The sequence below is a fragment of the Mixophyes fleayi genome, chromosome 2, assembly GCF_038048845.1.
Source record: "Mixophyes fleayi isolate aMixFle1 chromosome 2, aMixFle1.hap1, whole genome shotgun sequence".
Classification (NCBI taxonomy): domain Eukaryota; kingdom Metazoa; phylum Chordata; class Amphibia; order Anura; family Limnodynastidae; genus Mixophyes; species Mixophyes fleayi.
Window position 1 is genome coordinate 327,462,230 of NC_134403.1, and position 16,156 is coordinate 327,478,385.

Here is a 16,156-nt window from a genome sequence, read left to right on the forward strand (position 1 = left end):
ACTAACCTTAAACAATTCTAGTTATCACTGGGGGAAATATATACTATACATAGTTTAATGTTATAACCAGTGATTAAAGTGGGCTGGTATACGGGGCTACCACTACTTCTTCTACTGCTTTTTTATTTATTGTAAAGCCATAAATTCCATTCACTTACATTCTCCATAGCCCCACTTTGAAATTTCCATATTGCCACTTATAAATGTCCATTCCACCACACCTCTGTGAAGGCTTAGAGAGCTCTGGTACAATGCAAAACATTTATAAAGAGAGGAAATAATTGAACTGTACTAAATGGTGAGATCTTGGAAGCAGACTTAGTCAGACCACTATAGTAAAGTGGTATAGGAAGAATCCCTTTTGTTTAGCCATCCCTTAATATTTACATTAGACAAAGGCAAAAGAAAAATAACTAATATAGGGCTAAAATTAATTTAAACGACATAAACCAGAAAAGTCTTCCACTCATCTGAGTATATAGAGCAGTGGTCATTTGCTGTAGGAGCTCTGAAAAATTGTATTACCCACCTATTAATTTCCAATTCTGTTCTGATGTGTCTTCCCAGGAAGCGAGTTGCGGCTATGTGATTATAATAATGGCATTATTCTGGTGCACAGAAGCTCTTCCGCTGGCTGTCACTGCCCTTTTCCCAGTGGTGCTCTTTCCTATGATGGGCATAATGGACTCAACAGCAGTAAGTATTTATAGTTTATTATTCACATGGGGCATACAACTTAATCTAATTATTCAAGTAGTTTACATTCCATTTTGGTGGCTGTAACACAAACAAGGAACTAAAGTCTGCAACTTTAGCTAGTAAGCCACTCGTTCTCCCTTGTTCATCATGGTATATCAATGCCATTTTTGGCATATTCAATATTGTTATTTCTTAAACAACATAAAATGTAGCTGTTATTTTATTTTAACAGGCTGTCCTACTATGATTTTGTTTTAGACAAGAAGTCCATGTCTGCCAGCAGTGCAGATTTTTGGCATCCAAAAAGGGTTTGATCTCACATCAAATGGATGTAGTTTGGGCAAATTGGATGTGATTGGGGCAAATTGGATGTGGTTTGGGTAGACCTGGGAGAGTAGCCAAATTTTCAATTTGAGAAGTTGGTAGCTATTTACATACATTTAAATATATTTAAATGAGTATACTAGGTTTTTATATAGTAACACAAAAATGAGCACCTATGTCTCATTAATCCAGAAGGCCAAGTGACAGAACTCCAGAAAGCATGGTGTGTTTTATTAATGGTTTATGGGAATATTACACAATAGTGATTTATATACTATAATAGAACATTTTGATAGGCTGGGGCCGTACCCACTCGGCACTATTTATTTTTCTTCACGTTTGTCACTTTTTCTTTTGTGTTCACGTTTCTGGATTTTATTGGGTACGGGTAGGCCCTTTTGGGCTCCTGTCCCCGAGACGATCTAGGGGAGGTTGTGTGGCCCTTAGGCTCCAGCCTCCCTGAACACCCACGTAGGTCCTCCCCTTAGGGGGTGGACTAGTTGTTGAGCCCTGGGTGAAGCTTCGGTGGATCCCAGGGGCTAAAGGGACCCCCCTAGCCTCGCAGCGAAGGGGGTCTGAAGACCCTTGCCCCCTAAGGGACCTTTTTGGTTCCGGGGGTCGGGGACCAGGGCCCTTTCTTTTTAAAGAAGGGGCCAGTACCGTACCCCTTGTGCACTTTTTTATGGTTTTACACCTTTTTTGGGCACTTTGGGTTTTTGATTGCACGTTCCCAGGCTTTCAATAAAAAAAATAAAAATAGAACATTTTGATTGCCTGATAACCATGGGGCTGTTTCAACTTGTTTTATTTAAAAGATTGAAATAGACTAAATATGTATGGGTCATTCCACATAAGATCACTCCAAAAAATTAAAATGTCCATCACCCATCTCAGCTTTTAACAAATTTTTTTTAGTTGAGAGGGTGTCCAAAAAGCGATTTCTGCCAAATATCTCGACTGTCTGACCATTAGTTCCCAAAACATTGATTTTTCAATGTATATTAAATTATTTACTAATTGTGGCTTATTTATTCCAATTTATTTGAAGTATCACAAGTGTTTATTAAGGAATCACCACGAAATTCTACTCACAGTAATTAATGTACTTACGTCTAGATGTAGTTAATAGGCATGTAGATCCGTTTATCCAAGACGTAAGCCTTCCTCCTTTGTTGACCATGTGCTGTAATGGGAATGGTTATAGTAGAAGGAGAAAGTGGCAAACATGATGAAGTACGTATAAACACTTTTATCCCTATATCGCAATAGATGCACTAACACAGACGTTTAAAAATATTGCTTTAACATTGACCAGTAAAAGTTGCTATTGACCAGACAACACAATTATCCAAGTGTCTGAGATCTCCCAGGCAGTCCCATGTTTTTCCACTGGAAATCTATAAATAAGTATGTTTACTATGGTTAAGCAGGTTTTCTACTTCAGAGAAAACCGAAAACATATCTAAGACGCTTCCTTGTAATCTGTGCTATTATATTTTACGTTGAGTTATTGCATTCTACCCTTAAATATTATCCTCCATTCTTTCTGGGCACAACAATGAATTGTGTCCCCTCGAATGATAGATAAGTTATGGCCCTGAAGATTGGTGATGACCTGTAGATACACCTTGAAGTACTCATTGCTCATTATCATTTCAGGTATGCAGCCAGTATCTGAAAGATACCAACATGCTGTTCATTGGAGGATTACTAGTGGCTATATCAGTTGAGAAATGGAATTTGCACAAGCGGATCGCCCTGAGGGTGCTGCTGATTGTTGGAGTCAAACCTGCCCTGTGAGTTTCATCGCTTTGTCTTTGTTTGTGTGCACCTTGGACAGGGTATAGTGATAGAGGTGGGCGCTGTTGGTGAGTGATACTAGGCAGAGTTCTAATGTATGTTTAAATACTATATACGATTGAAACTAGAATTGGAAATAATGGGCCTGATTCATTAAGGATCTTAAGTTAAGAAACTTCTTATTTCAGTCTCCTGGACAAAACCATGTTACAATGCAAGGGGTGCAAATTAGTATTCTGTTTTGCACATAAGTTAAATACTGACTGTTTTTTCATGTAGCACACAAATACTTGATAGCTTATTTGTTCACTAACATTTAAAGTTGATATTTGTGTGCTACATGAAAAAACAGTCAGTATTTAACTTATGTGCAAAACAGTAGGCTTGTAAGTTAAACATTTCATATCTCAATGTCCACACATTAGTCTAAGTAAAAGTGTAATTTCAGATGAAAATAAAACCTATAACACAATTATTCCATCAGTGAAAAAAATGTATTGCACCATCATTTCCAACACACCAAGTTACTGTCCACAACTGAAGGCAGGGAAGACACACATACGACTAGATTTACTAAACTACGGTTTGAAGAAGTGGACATGTTGCCTATAGCAACCAATCACATTCTAGCTATCATTTTGTAGAATGCACTAAATAAATGACAGCTAGAATCTGATTGGTTGCTATAGGCAACATCTCCACTTTTTCAAACCCGCAGTTTAGTAAATATACCCCATAGTCTCTCCAAGAAGAAAGGTGTTCCAGGTTGAGTGTATCATTACTGCTGTAAAACTATAAATGTGGACTGACATTAAGATTGTCCCTTGCTTGTTCCTTATAGGCTGCTTCTGGGCTTCATGATTGTTACAGCCTTCCTATCGATGTGGATCAGTAATACTGCCACAACAGCCATGATGATACCAATAGCTCAGGCTGTTCTGGAGCAACTGCACAGCTCTGAGGACAAACTGGAAGACTATTCAACTGTTATCAATAGTTCGGGAAAGACTGAGGGACATTTGAATGGGAATCTGAACCAGGCCTTCGAGATGCAAGAAAAACCTCTAACTGATGCAGACCCCCTCAAACAGGAGAAACTAAGTAAGATTTTAGTAAATTTAAATTATGTGTTCATATCCTGGTTTAGGTAGTTTAAGCAGATTAAATATCTATATTTAGAGGAGTGCACATGCTTTAGTACTTCATAATCAGTACAAAGATTCTTGAGAAAAGAAGATGAAAAAGAAGAATGCTTCGCTAAAAGAGCTACGACATTATGAACCTTCATTTACAAAAGCTATTGTATAATGAAGTCATTGAAAAGAATAAAAAAAAACTCTACACATAATTTCCACACTGTAAAAAAAAATCCCTCAGGAATCATAATTTGGAAAAAATTCTTATTATTACATTGTAAGTGTATTAGTGTGAATAGTGTTATCGAGGATAAGGTAAGCTTTTAAAAAGATATGGGTTTTAGAGAACGTCTAAAGATTTGAAGGCAGAGGGAAAGTCTAACTCGGCGTGGTAGGGAATTCCATAGGTGGGGAGCAGCATGGGAGAAGTCTTGTAGGCACGAGTGAGAGGTGGTTAGCACGCCCTTGCAGCCATTGGTATGCTGGAATTTGTAGTACTACAAGCGCCAACATGCCCAACCACTTAAAGGTAGCCAGAGAATGTTGAAATCAGTAATGGACCTTATAAAAAATGTTTTATTTTATTTTAGGTGTCACTGCAGTTGTTGTTGATCCAGAAGATGACACAATAAAGCAGGAGAAGCAAGAGCAGAGGCTACAGAAACACCTCAAACTGTGCAAAGGAATGAGCCTCTGTGTGTGCTATTCTGCCAGCATTGGGGGCATTGCAACATTAACTGGCACCACACCGAACCTTGTCCTGAAAGGACAGATGGATGAGTAGGTACTTCTAGTTTTAAGTTAGAATGCATGGTTCCAAAGTGATGGGTCTACTTGTATAATATTAAGTTATCAAGAAATTCCTACTAGCCCCCTCACCTTTACCTGAATATTTTATATATATATATATATATATATATATATATATATATATATATATATATATATATATACATATATATACCATGGATTTTTATTTTTTTCCCCTACATTGAAAGTGCAGGTAACAGTGTCTAGTTGTCATGGGGTCAATTATATTGTATGAAAAATGTTCAGATTCATAATTATAACCTTCATCCTGTTGCAAATTAGCAAGTTCCAAAGTAGCATCCTCAATTTCTGAATCTATTTCATCATTATTACTGCTCCCCCTCACATTTCCAAAGGTATGCAGTCGTAACTGTCGAACATATGTATCACACCCCCAAAAGTATGTGGTCAACGGCTAGATATTCATTTGGTCGACATTCATAAAATCGACAGTTTCATGACTAACTTACTTATATTCCGTTAGGTCCTCTCACTTTTTATGACTAACTTACTAATATGCCCTTACGTCCCCTTAGTTTAATGACTAATTTACTTATATCTCCTTATGTCCCCTCACTCTCATGACTAACTTAATTATATCCCCTTATGTCCCCTCAGTTTCATGACAAACTTACTTATATCCGCTTATGTCTCCTCACTCTCATGACTAACTTACATATATTCCCTTATGCATACTTACCAACTTTACAATGTTGGTATCCGGGAGCCTGCGGGGGAGGTGGGCGTCATGGGGGGGTGGGCCTCCAAAATCTGCCTCATTTTGGACCCGCCCCCATGACGTCATGACGCAAAACGCGTCATTTGACAGCGGGGGGCGGGGCCAAGCGTTTGTGACCTTTTTCTGCCCAAGTGGGCAGATCCGGGATTTTGCCACACTCGCCCAGGAGTCCGGGAGACTCTCACAAAATGCGGGAGTCTCCCGGACATTCCGAGAGAGTTGTCAAGTATGCCCTTATGTCCCTAAGTTTCATGACAAATTTACTTGTATCCCCTTATGTCCCCTCACTCTCATGACTAACTTAATTATATCCCCTTTTGTCCCCTCAGTTTCATGACTAACTTACTAATATCCTCTTATGTCTTCTCACTCTCATGACTAACTTACATATATCTCCTTATGTCTTCTAACTCTAATGACTAACTTACTTGTCTGCCTTAGGTCTTCTAACTCTCATGACTAACTTACATATATCACCTTATGTCTCCGTTTATGTTCCCTCAGTCTCATAACTTATTTACTTATAACCCCTTATGTTCGCTCATTCGCATATCAAATTTATATTTGTTGGTCTCAACTCTTTCATGCTGGTGGTCCTAAACTAGTAGTAGGATGAATTTTCACTCTTTCAACCATGTGTATTTTCAGTTACGCACACAAACTCACAGTGTGGGTGCAGATTGATTTTCTGGTGCTAGTTCCCAAAACCGGAATGTTTGCACAAAGCAGACATATAGGCACATTTACGTACCATCAAAAGTTGCAGCTTTAACACATGCATAAATCACCTTTGGTGTGTTGGTTAGACAGAGGCAGGCGTATGAGGCCTGGGAAATGGGGTAAATGATATGCATTTTTTTTTACACACCTATGCTGTATACAAAGTTGTACAGGCAGTAAGAGATGGGTTGGGGGAAAGAAATATGTATTTATATAACTAATGAAATATATATGTCATGATTCAAACTCCAGACTAGATGTACTAGTAGGATAATTGGCTGCTATTAAAATGAACTTAGTCTCTCTCAGTGTGTTAGAGGATTTGGACTGTCAGCTCCAATGGGGCAGAGAATGCTATGAGTGAGTTCTCTGTACAGCGCTGCGGAACTAGTGGCGCTATATAAATAGTTGCTGGTGATGGTGATTACCAGTAATATTGCTGGTTCTCTTTAGTTGACTTGTGTTTGATTCATGACAAATGGACTCTTGTCTTGTCTTGCAGGCTGTTCCCTGAGAACAAAAATGTAATCAATTTTGCTTCCTGGTTTGGATTTGCCTTCCCTACAATGATTGTGTTGCTTGCACTTGCCTGGCTCTGGCTGCAGATCATTTTCCTTGGAATTAAGTAAGTCTATGTTGGATTCTTTATCAGTGCAGTGAAGATCCAAAATAAATGTGAAACTGACAGAGTAAATATATTAATGGACTGTATCATATAGTATTGTCATGGTACAACAGTATATGCCATACTTGCCAACTCCGTGAGACTCCCGAAATTCGGGTCAGTCTCACGGACTCCCGGGAGAGCTGGCAAATCTCCCACATCCTGCTACTGGCACCCCAAAATGACGCAATTCGCTGTGAATCGTGTCATTTTGGCCCCGCCCCTGTCACAAAAGAGCATTTCCGTCGCAGGGGCGGGGCCAAAATGACGCGTTTGGCCACACCACACCCCCTCCCGCCCTCCAGTCACACCTCTCCCCCGGAAAAAGCAAGGAGAAAGTAGGTAAGTATGGTATATACATACATGCTGCCCAACTCCAAATGTCGCTTCAAGACATTCCTCAGCTACCCCATGTCTCCGTTCCTGTACCTCTCGCAGATACTTCTCCCTGCAGTCACTGTATGAGGAGCATGACAGTGACTGACAGAATGAGTAGAGGTGCCGCTGTCAGTCATTGGTGTGCTCTTTGTACACTGACTACAGGAAGAAACACACAGTGATTGGCCTATGCATCACTATATGTTTTCTCCAGTGGGAAGTATATGAAAGAGGGTTAGAATGCTGCAGGCCAGTGAATATATAAACTATTACTTACGACCAACCTGAATCTTCTGCTTTTCCTCTAGCTTTAAAAAGAATTTCGGTTGTGGTGGGAGTCCAGACCAAAAGGAGAAAGAGAAGCAAGCGTACAAGGTCATCTCTGGTGAGCACCAGAAGCTTGGTTCTATGAGCTTTGCAGAGATCTGTGTTCTGGTTTTATTCATCTTGTTGGTTATCATGTGGTTCACGAGGGACCCAGGTTTCATGCCAGGCTGGGCAACTATCAGCTTTAACAAGGAAGGAAAAGAGTAAGTGTGCACACAAGGTCAAAAGATTCTTGCTTAGATACTAAAATAGATTGATTATTTAAGGTTTTTTAGCTTTAAATATATACCATAAACTAAAGCAGTGTCAAATTATTGTTAAAAAATGCACATATTGTAATAACGTATGATTGACATGAGTATAATCGAAATACATATAAAATGTATAAACTCTATATAAGTTACCAGAATGTTAAAACATAATGGTGGTGATTTATTAAGGAACGTAAGTGCTGATCTGTGTTCTATTTTGTATAAAATTGATCTGTGCATGCCCTAAATTGGACCAAATGCCAGTCAACACAAGAGCGTCCAATTCATCTTCGAGCACAAAGGACCCTTACGACAGCCTACAATTTCAAGGGCAGGAGAATGGGTGTATGCAATCAGTCAATGTACAGTAAGGGTGTGCCAAGCGCGCGATACAAGATCTGGGCATCTCAGTAGTATGTGTTTTACTGTGGTATCATTTTTACCAGGTACAGGTCAGGTGTAAGTGCCAAGTATTAGTGATGACAATCCCTTGCTAGAACATGTGTTTGCAATCAGCAGCTGTAAATATGCATTTTATGTACAACAGACATTTATAACATCCTTTTCTTATGTTTTATCATTAATGACTATATTATAATATATTATACAGGGGCATATTCAATTAGCATCCGGGGTGGCAGCTACGCGCGTCCGCCTTCTTCCCAATACCGCTACACCACAGATTTCCTTGTGCATCCCAATCTGCGATGTGACGGTACCATAATTGCACTTTATGTGCGCGGATCATGCGCTCCCACGATCCCGGATGCTGATTGAATATGCCCCACAGACTAAAATCTCAATGCATTTACTGTAAAATAAGAGCGTTACGTGCTGCTACATGTTCTAGGGTAGTTAATGTGCTACGGTGATTGATATGAAATGCATCATGCAAAGTTAATTTCTTGCCAGAAAGTAGGTTGACTGATATAGGGTTGTTTATTGATAATGATATAGGACTGATGGCCCAAACAGAACACAATGCCTGAGATTGGCCATGTTTATAAGTGTGTTCTACAGATGTTTGATGAAGGAAACAATATGGCTGCTTACACTCAAGAGACAAACTTCATTTATTTATATTTTTTAGGTATGTCACAGATGCAACAGTTGCTATATTTATATCCCTCATGCTGTTTCTATTCCCTTCTGATTTCCCCTCGTGTAAACCCCAGGATCCCAAGCAGTCAGGTAACATTCTCTTTAGTTTTAGCAATGGTAATAGATGATAAATGAACAATTGTATAGTTACAGCTTAAGTTATTAACACTTCACACATTTGTTTTTGCTGATTAAAGATACTTGTACACTTGCTCCCAAACAATCCAGAGCAGTAGAGTGAGATGGTTTGGAGGCCAATCTCTTGGTGTGGGAGGGACCTACTTTGAATTATTGACTATTTATTCTTTAGCTTCCATTGATCTGTAATAACCTGGTTTGCATGCCAAAATGTTGTATATGCTCAATTTTCAGCAATAAATTTGGGAATGCTTTCCTCACCTGAAAAGTTCAGCCTTGAATTAAAGTTATAACTACTTCATGGAGAGAAGAGAGATCTTGGACATTACAAGGTGCAAAATGTGGTATATAATTGTGAGGAATTAAGAGCAATCAGAATGAGTGGCAATTCTGACACAAATCCTCCAAATTCCAGGTAACCAAGCCAAGGGGTACAAACAGAGGAGGTCTGGCAAATTTTAGCCTGGGGGCCAAGACTAGACTCAGCAGCCTATTAGGGACATTTTAAAGGAAAAAAATGCAGGTGGCCCAGTGACTTAGCCCAGGGTAGCCCACTATGCAACTAGCCCGGGGGGCAGATGCCCCCCTGCCCAGCCTGCTTCTATGTACAAAATACTATTGAGTCTTGAGTAGATTTATCAAACCTTCTAAAAATTAAAAATGGAGGTTTCACCATAGCAACCAATCAGATTCTATGTAACATTCTCTAGCAATTAATAAATAAATGGTAGCTATAATCTGATTGGTTGCTATGGGCAACTCCTCCACTATTTCAGGATAATGTTTTCTAGAAGGGTGGGATACCGTTACAGCAGGGCAAGTTCAATGTAGCTCAGTGTCTGTGAATTGTACTCATCTTGATGGTTACAGAAATAAAATGGCATTAAGTCCTCTAGATATGACCATAGAGCAGATAAAGCAAACAAACATTTTACCTGACTTGGTATTTTTATGCAATCATATTTAGCAATTATATTCCCATTTATCGGTTATCATCTGAGTTTAGAGGTGTTCTTATAATCTTATACACTGTAAACTAATAAAATATTTATGTCAAAACGGAGCACTGATAACAACTTGCTTACTCAATTAAAACACTATCTCACTTTAAAAGGGCAATATATCTCCTCGGATGTAGCTGGAAGATAAACTCTTCCCCAGAAAGTGCAGCAAATGTTATGTCATAGATGCTTTATCGCTCTTGCTCTAGACTTGTTAGATTGCAGGAAAATCTAATTACACATACACATATGCCCTATGGTACAAAGTGCTGATTTCTTTTTTAGCAACTCAAGCCCATTTCTGCAAAATTGAATTTCTGTTTTATTTTGTCACCTTCAGTAATTGTGGCACAGCTGTATTCCACTAGTGCCACGGTATATGAATCTTACAATACTTTAAATACATGTTGATGCTGATTTGAAAGTTGAGTAGCCTAAATTAGGAAACATTGCACTGTGCAAAAGAGAACACAAGCATTTGCACAAAAGCAGATTTGCTCATATCTGACACTTGTGTCTGTTTACTTCTGGAGAAGCAGAATGGGGTACAGCAAGTTCACATAAATCCAGTCAGAAGCAGGACCGCATGCACATGCAGATACACCATACCATCTTTTCAAAACTCTCCTCTGAGAGATCCCAGGGGAGAGGTCATGTGACAGGCGGTATGAGGGGGCATGGTGGTGACGCTATAATGCACCAACAAACAAAGTGCTCATCTAACAATTTCCCCCCAACCACCACCCGAGGGGTGTTTGGTAAGAGCCCTGGTGCTTCTGCACAAGGCTTCTGGGGGAGGACACACATTAATTTAGATGTGCTTAATAAGCTATTTTTGCATGTGCCTTTTTGGAGTGCCTTAATCCGGCCCTGACTGTAATACTTCCTTTTGAAACGTAAGACTCAGTAACTGCAGAGATAAGGACTGGCCAGGCAATATTTATTTTGTATGATATTTTCTTGTTATTGTATGTATTCATTTTGAACTATTACACACACACACACACACACACACACATACACACACACACACACACACACACACACACTAACACACTCACAAAAAAAGCATATACCTACATTTTTGTTCTTATTTTGTGCTACTACTATTATTTAAATACAGTGCTCTGTTAGTGATTTTCATATTCAGAGAAAATGTTATTGGTGCCCTGTGCCATTTAGTCAAAAACATGTCATAAAATGTACCTAGTAACTACCTACATGCATGCATATGATAATAACAATGAGAAACACAACATATTTTTTTCTATTACATTACTAGGACAAAAGGAAAAGGCTTTTGTGCCACCAGCACTACTAGACTGGAAGACTGTAAACCAGAAGATGCCCTGGAACATTGTCATTCTATTGGGAGGAGGCTTTGCTCTTGCCAAGGGCAGTGAGGTATGTTCAGCTGCCCTCCCATAACATTACTAATAATGTAAGGACACTATTCTAGAAGTCACCTATGCTCGGCCATTTTGTGGGATGAGCCAGGATTCAGCTTATGCCATAGTGATGTTGATAGCGCCTAGTGAATTAATAGTCTGCTTAATGCCTCGGTGATGTCACTAGATAACAGGGTATTAATAGGCTGCATTCTTAACAAAAATACATTTAGTGTAAATAAACTGACTGCTTCCACTGGATGTAAGAGCTAAGTACACTTTCAGAAATGACAACATTTGGTGATTATACCAACACATGAATAAGTCTTGTATCTTTTCAATTGTATATGTTTAATTTATCTTTGACAGTGGAAGAATACAATTTACATTCTGTTGTGTTTCCCTCACACTGCTCTTTTGGTTGATTTGTAAAGCACCACTGAACATCAGCCAATGAAAACTTCTGCTGCTCCACTTACGCTGCCATCTTGCTCCATAAACCTATTGAGCAGCATCCAGACACACATGCGCTACCTGACTTGCTTCACCTATGCCAATATGAGCTTTGTAAATGACCTCCAAAGTATTTCAGGAGGTGTGGGATGTGGTGATTTTGTGGGTTGCAGTGACCTGTCTACTCATGTAAGGAAAGGTTTTGATGTGACTGGGTTATTGTAATGGTATGGGGGTGGGATGGAAGCATACATGATGCCACAGATAGAGTGTTATACAGTAGAAGTAGCCTTGTACCCATAAGTACAGATTAATGATGTGATGCTATTGTCATACAGGAAGATTATGTTGTCATGCCCCTAGGATAGTATGTATGTATGTATGTATGTATGTATGCACGAGGCATGTCTATTAAATAACGAGATTGTGATTCCAACTAGTAAACTAAGCAGTCAGACCGGTTATAACTGCATACGTAGTAACCTTCAACCTGTCTGAACCTGCAAGACAAGCTGCAACACTCTATGACATTCAATTGATTGTAAGTCGCCATTTAGTTTGGTTTTGTTTTCTGTAGAGTGCCGAAAAAATGCTAAGTTTAGAAGTTAAACAACGTGTCAATTTGACATTTTTAGTAAAATTGCACAAAACAGCAACAGAATGTTTTCAAATGCTTACTACGGCCTATGGGAATGACTGCCTGTCTCATGCGCGTGTGTTTGAGTGGCACAAAAGATTCAGCGAAGGACGTGAGAATGTCGAAGATGATGAGCGCCCTGGATGACCTTGCACTTCAAGAACCGAAGAAAATGTAGAAACAAATCAGTCAGATTGTTCGAAAAGACTGATTCAGTGTTCGAATGATAGCTGAATCCGTGAACATTGACAAAGACACCGTAAGGAAAATTGTGCACGAGGATCTTAACATGACGAAAGTTTGTGCAAAGATGGTCCCAAGGGTTCTCACACCAGAGCAAAAAGAACGTTGCAAGGAATGTTTTGTTGTCATTCTGCAGCAACTTGACACAGATCCAAACCTGTTTCAGAAAGTAATCACTTGTGATGAGACCTGGATCTTCCAGTACGATCCTGAAACCAAAAGACAGACAATGCACTGGAAAACACCGTCATCGCCAAGAATGAAAAAAGCTTGTCAAAGAAAGTCAAAATTCAAAGCAATGCTAATTGTTTTTTTCAATATCAAGGATGTAATTTTGGAAGAATGGGTTCCAGAAGGCACAAAAGTTAATCAGCATTATTATAAGGAAGTTTTGCAAAAACTGAAAGAGTAAGAAAGAAACGGCCGCAACTGTAGAAAAATGGTTTCTTTCTTCACCAGGACAATGCGCCTGCTCACACAGCACTTTCTGTGAAGCAGTTTTTGACCAACAAACACATTACTACACTTGAACATCCTCCATATTCGTCCGATTTAGCACCTTGCGATTTTTATCTTTTCCCAAAAGTTAAATCAGTGCTTAAAGGGACACATTTTGAGTCAGTTGATGCTGTAAAGAAGTAAACAGCAGATATGTTGAAACAAGTGACAGAAATTGATTTGCTCCATGCCTTCGACCAGTGGAAAACAAGACTACAGCGATGTATTAGTGCAAATGGGGAGTATATTGAAGGGGACAAACATTCAATTTGTAATACCAATAAATAAAGGTGAGTTATTTAATCAGTCTCGTTATTTCAGAGGCATACCTCATATGTATGTACCTATGTTTATAATCCAACTTTGTACTTTCACGAAAATTGTAATCTGCTACCATAATACAGTACTAATTCTGCAATCACAGGTGTGTGAAAGCTGTAAATCTATGTTCAGGCTGAACACCCAAAACCAGTCCAGTCCATAAAAGGATCCTCTGTGAAGAGTAAAGTTTCAGCTCCGGCTTGTCCAGTTGGTGTTTGGATATATATAGAGGCTAATGCAGAGTGGGTCACAAAACAGGAGTAAATTAATAAATAGCGTTTTTCCACCGATACGCAGAGCTGTACACATCTCAAGATGGGCTTGACTGCGCATGAGCAGGATATGCGCCTGGTTTTATGACAAGTCTTCATCATCAGTGTGTATTTGCACTTGCCCTATAGCAGGTGTTAAAAATAAGCCTCCTAACAGGCATGTATGTGTCAGGCGCCGTCCCCGCACCTTCACTCAGTGCCGGGGACGGACGCCTGATTCTGACTCCTCCTGGCCAGTTGCTAGGCAACGGGAAGAATGACGCACTTCCACCGGGCCGCAGGGCGCATTTGTGGGAGCACACGTTCTGTTGCCTAGCAACGGGATGCTATTCTCCTCACCTGACCCTTGTTCTCCTATCAGGCTCCAGCATTCCCTTTATCAGGAAGTCTCTGGCACCATTAGGGTGCCAGAGTATCGTGGTATGGTTCCCCTGCTCCAGCGTGTAACAGTTCCCAGCTGTCTCCTGATTGACTCCTTGGCTCCCGACCCGGCTTGTGTGACCTTCCCAGTGGATCTCCCTTGGGCATTATTCTCTCCTTTGGCTTTCACCCCGGACCATCTGACCACGCTTTTGTTCACCTCCTCTGTACGACGCTGCCAGCCGGGCTTGACCTCGGATTGCCTTATTACATTTCTGCCTGACCCTAATACCGTCCAACCTCTGGTCTGCATAGTATCTTTTACCAGCACCACTTCACTAGTGGCTAGCCTGGAGGGCCACCACCTGCGAGTTTCTGCAGCGAATTCCAAACTTCCTTGTGGGGTTCCCTGGTGAAAACCAGGAGTACGTTTAGAGTCCACGCCTCCAGGTTAGCAGTGTCAATACCAGTAACTGGCCTCAGCGTTTGAACCGTGACAGTATGCATGTTTCTGCAGGTCTACATGAGCTGTATGTATGTAAACACACCATTACTGTACTCTGCCATATTTATTATTGGCCGTCCCAACTCTCCATGCGCAGGCTGGTGTAGGTACCAGAATCACACAAGTCTGCATATGCACCTACTGTCTGGGTATGTGGCGAGCAATATCACACAAAATACACCATGCAAACTGGCGTACCTCCCACTCTGCATCAGCCGCATAGTATCCAAACGTTACATGCACAGTCTACAAACGTCTAAATAAATTATCTATATTTGTATTGTTACATTGTTGCACTGTGGTATTAGCTATTGATATATTCCTTAATGATGACATTGTATGTGCTGGTGCTTTATATGTTCCTCCGATCGTTAAAACGTACCTTTAGACTTGTAGTACAATGTGCATATACTTTTATATTCTTACACAACTGTTTCTTTTCACAGGACATTGATTGATATTAACTGTATACTTTGCCAAGAAGCTGATGTCAAACATCACTGGGAGTAGTTTAGTTGTTAGACAAATATGAATCAATATCAAAGAAGTGGACTTCGATTATTATTATTATTATTATTATTTTTGTAGGGACACCATTATTATTAAGCCACTATATTCCATTGCATAGTAGAGAGCGATAAACACAAACAGTAATGAATGAGAAAAGAAACAATCAAATGAAGTTGTTTGTTTCACTGTATAAAATAGGGATAGATGAGGGGAGGATAACGGGGGAGATATGGAGGGGTATGGGGGGGGGGCTGGTGAGCGAGAAAGAGGGGTTCACTGACAGGAATCTTTTTAACTGTCCATTTGTTAATTTAAGCTGTGCTACGGATAGATGAGTTTTGACATTTAATATTTTATTATTAGCGGTAGAGGGACAAGAATTTATTATCAGAGGGCAAAGCTACATCTATAGTAAGTCACAATGAAAACATTGGTTGGAGAATTTTTTTTTATAGAATTAGAATTTCTGTGAGGGAAGAAATAATTGTACACTTTTCTATGTCTCCTAGGAATCAGGATTTTCGTTATGGCTCGGACAGAAGCTCACTCCACTAGAGAACATACCCCCCGCAGCTATTGCCTTGGTTTTGTGCTTGCTGGTCGCTACGTTCACTGAATGTACCAGTAATGTAGCCACCACTACTCTTTTCCTACCCATCCTGGCATCCATGGTAAGAGAACAACAACACAGTATAAAGTCACATGACCAATATATACACATATATATATATATATATATATATGCACACAAGTTAACCCGTGCATGATACTCATGCATTCTAGTCAAATCAAGCTACTTAAGGTGTTAAAAAGGTTCTTGTCATGCATTTGGGGCTAGCCCAGGCCTCCTCAGGGGAAGAGCGTTACTTCCCGACGTAAGC

The 16,156-nt window shown here is 39.9% G+C and overlaps 1 protein-coding gene and 1 long non-coding RNA gene across 2 annotated transcripts in view; one reads left to right on the forward strand and one right to left on the reverse strand.

Annotated features, from left to right (window-relative positions):
- The window catches only part of SLC13A2 (solute carrier family 13 member 2), a 39,331-nt gene that overhangs the window by 18,916 nt on the left and 4,259 nt on the right, over positions 1-16,156 (forward strand). The window contains exons 2-10 of the mRNA XM_075196801.1: positions 568-696; positions 2,683-2,819; positions 3,665-3,924; positions 4,550-4,739; positions 6,731-6,853; positions 7,579-7,800; positions 8,939-9,039; positions 11,371-11,492; positions 15,785-15,946. Of these exons, the coding sequence (XP_075052902.1) occupies positions 568-696; positions 2,683-2,819; positions 3,665-3,924; positions 4,550-4,739; positions 6,731-6,853; positions 7,579-7,800; positions 8,939-9,039; positions 11,371-11,492; positions 15,785-15,946 (1,446 nt within the window). The remainder of the gene's footprint in view (positions 1-567; positions 697-2,682; positions 2,820-3,664; positions 3,925-4,549; positions 4,740-6,730; positions 6,854-7,578; positions 7,801-8,938; positions 9,040-11,370; positions 11,493-15,784; positions 15,947-16,156) is intronic.
- On the reverse strand, positions 534-7,775 carry LOC142139313 (uncharacterized). The gene is made up of 3 exons (XR_012688188.1): positions 7,555-7,775; positions 2,134-2,206; positions 534-667 (listed from the first exon to the last, which is right to left on the reverse strand). It is a non-coding gene; the product is annotated as an uncharacterized LOC142139313 (long non-coding RNA).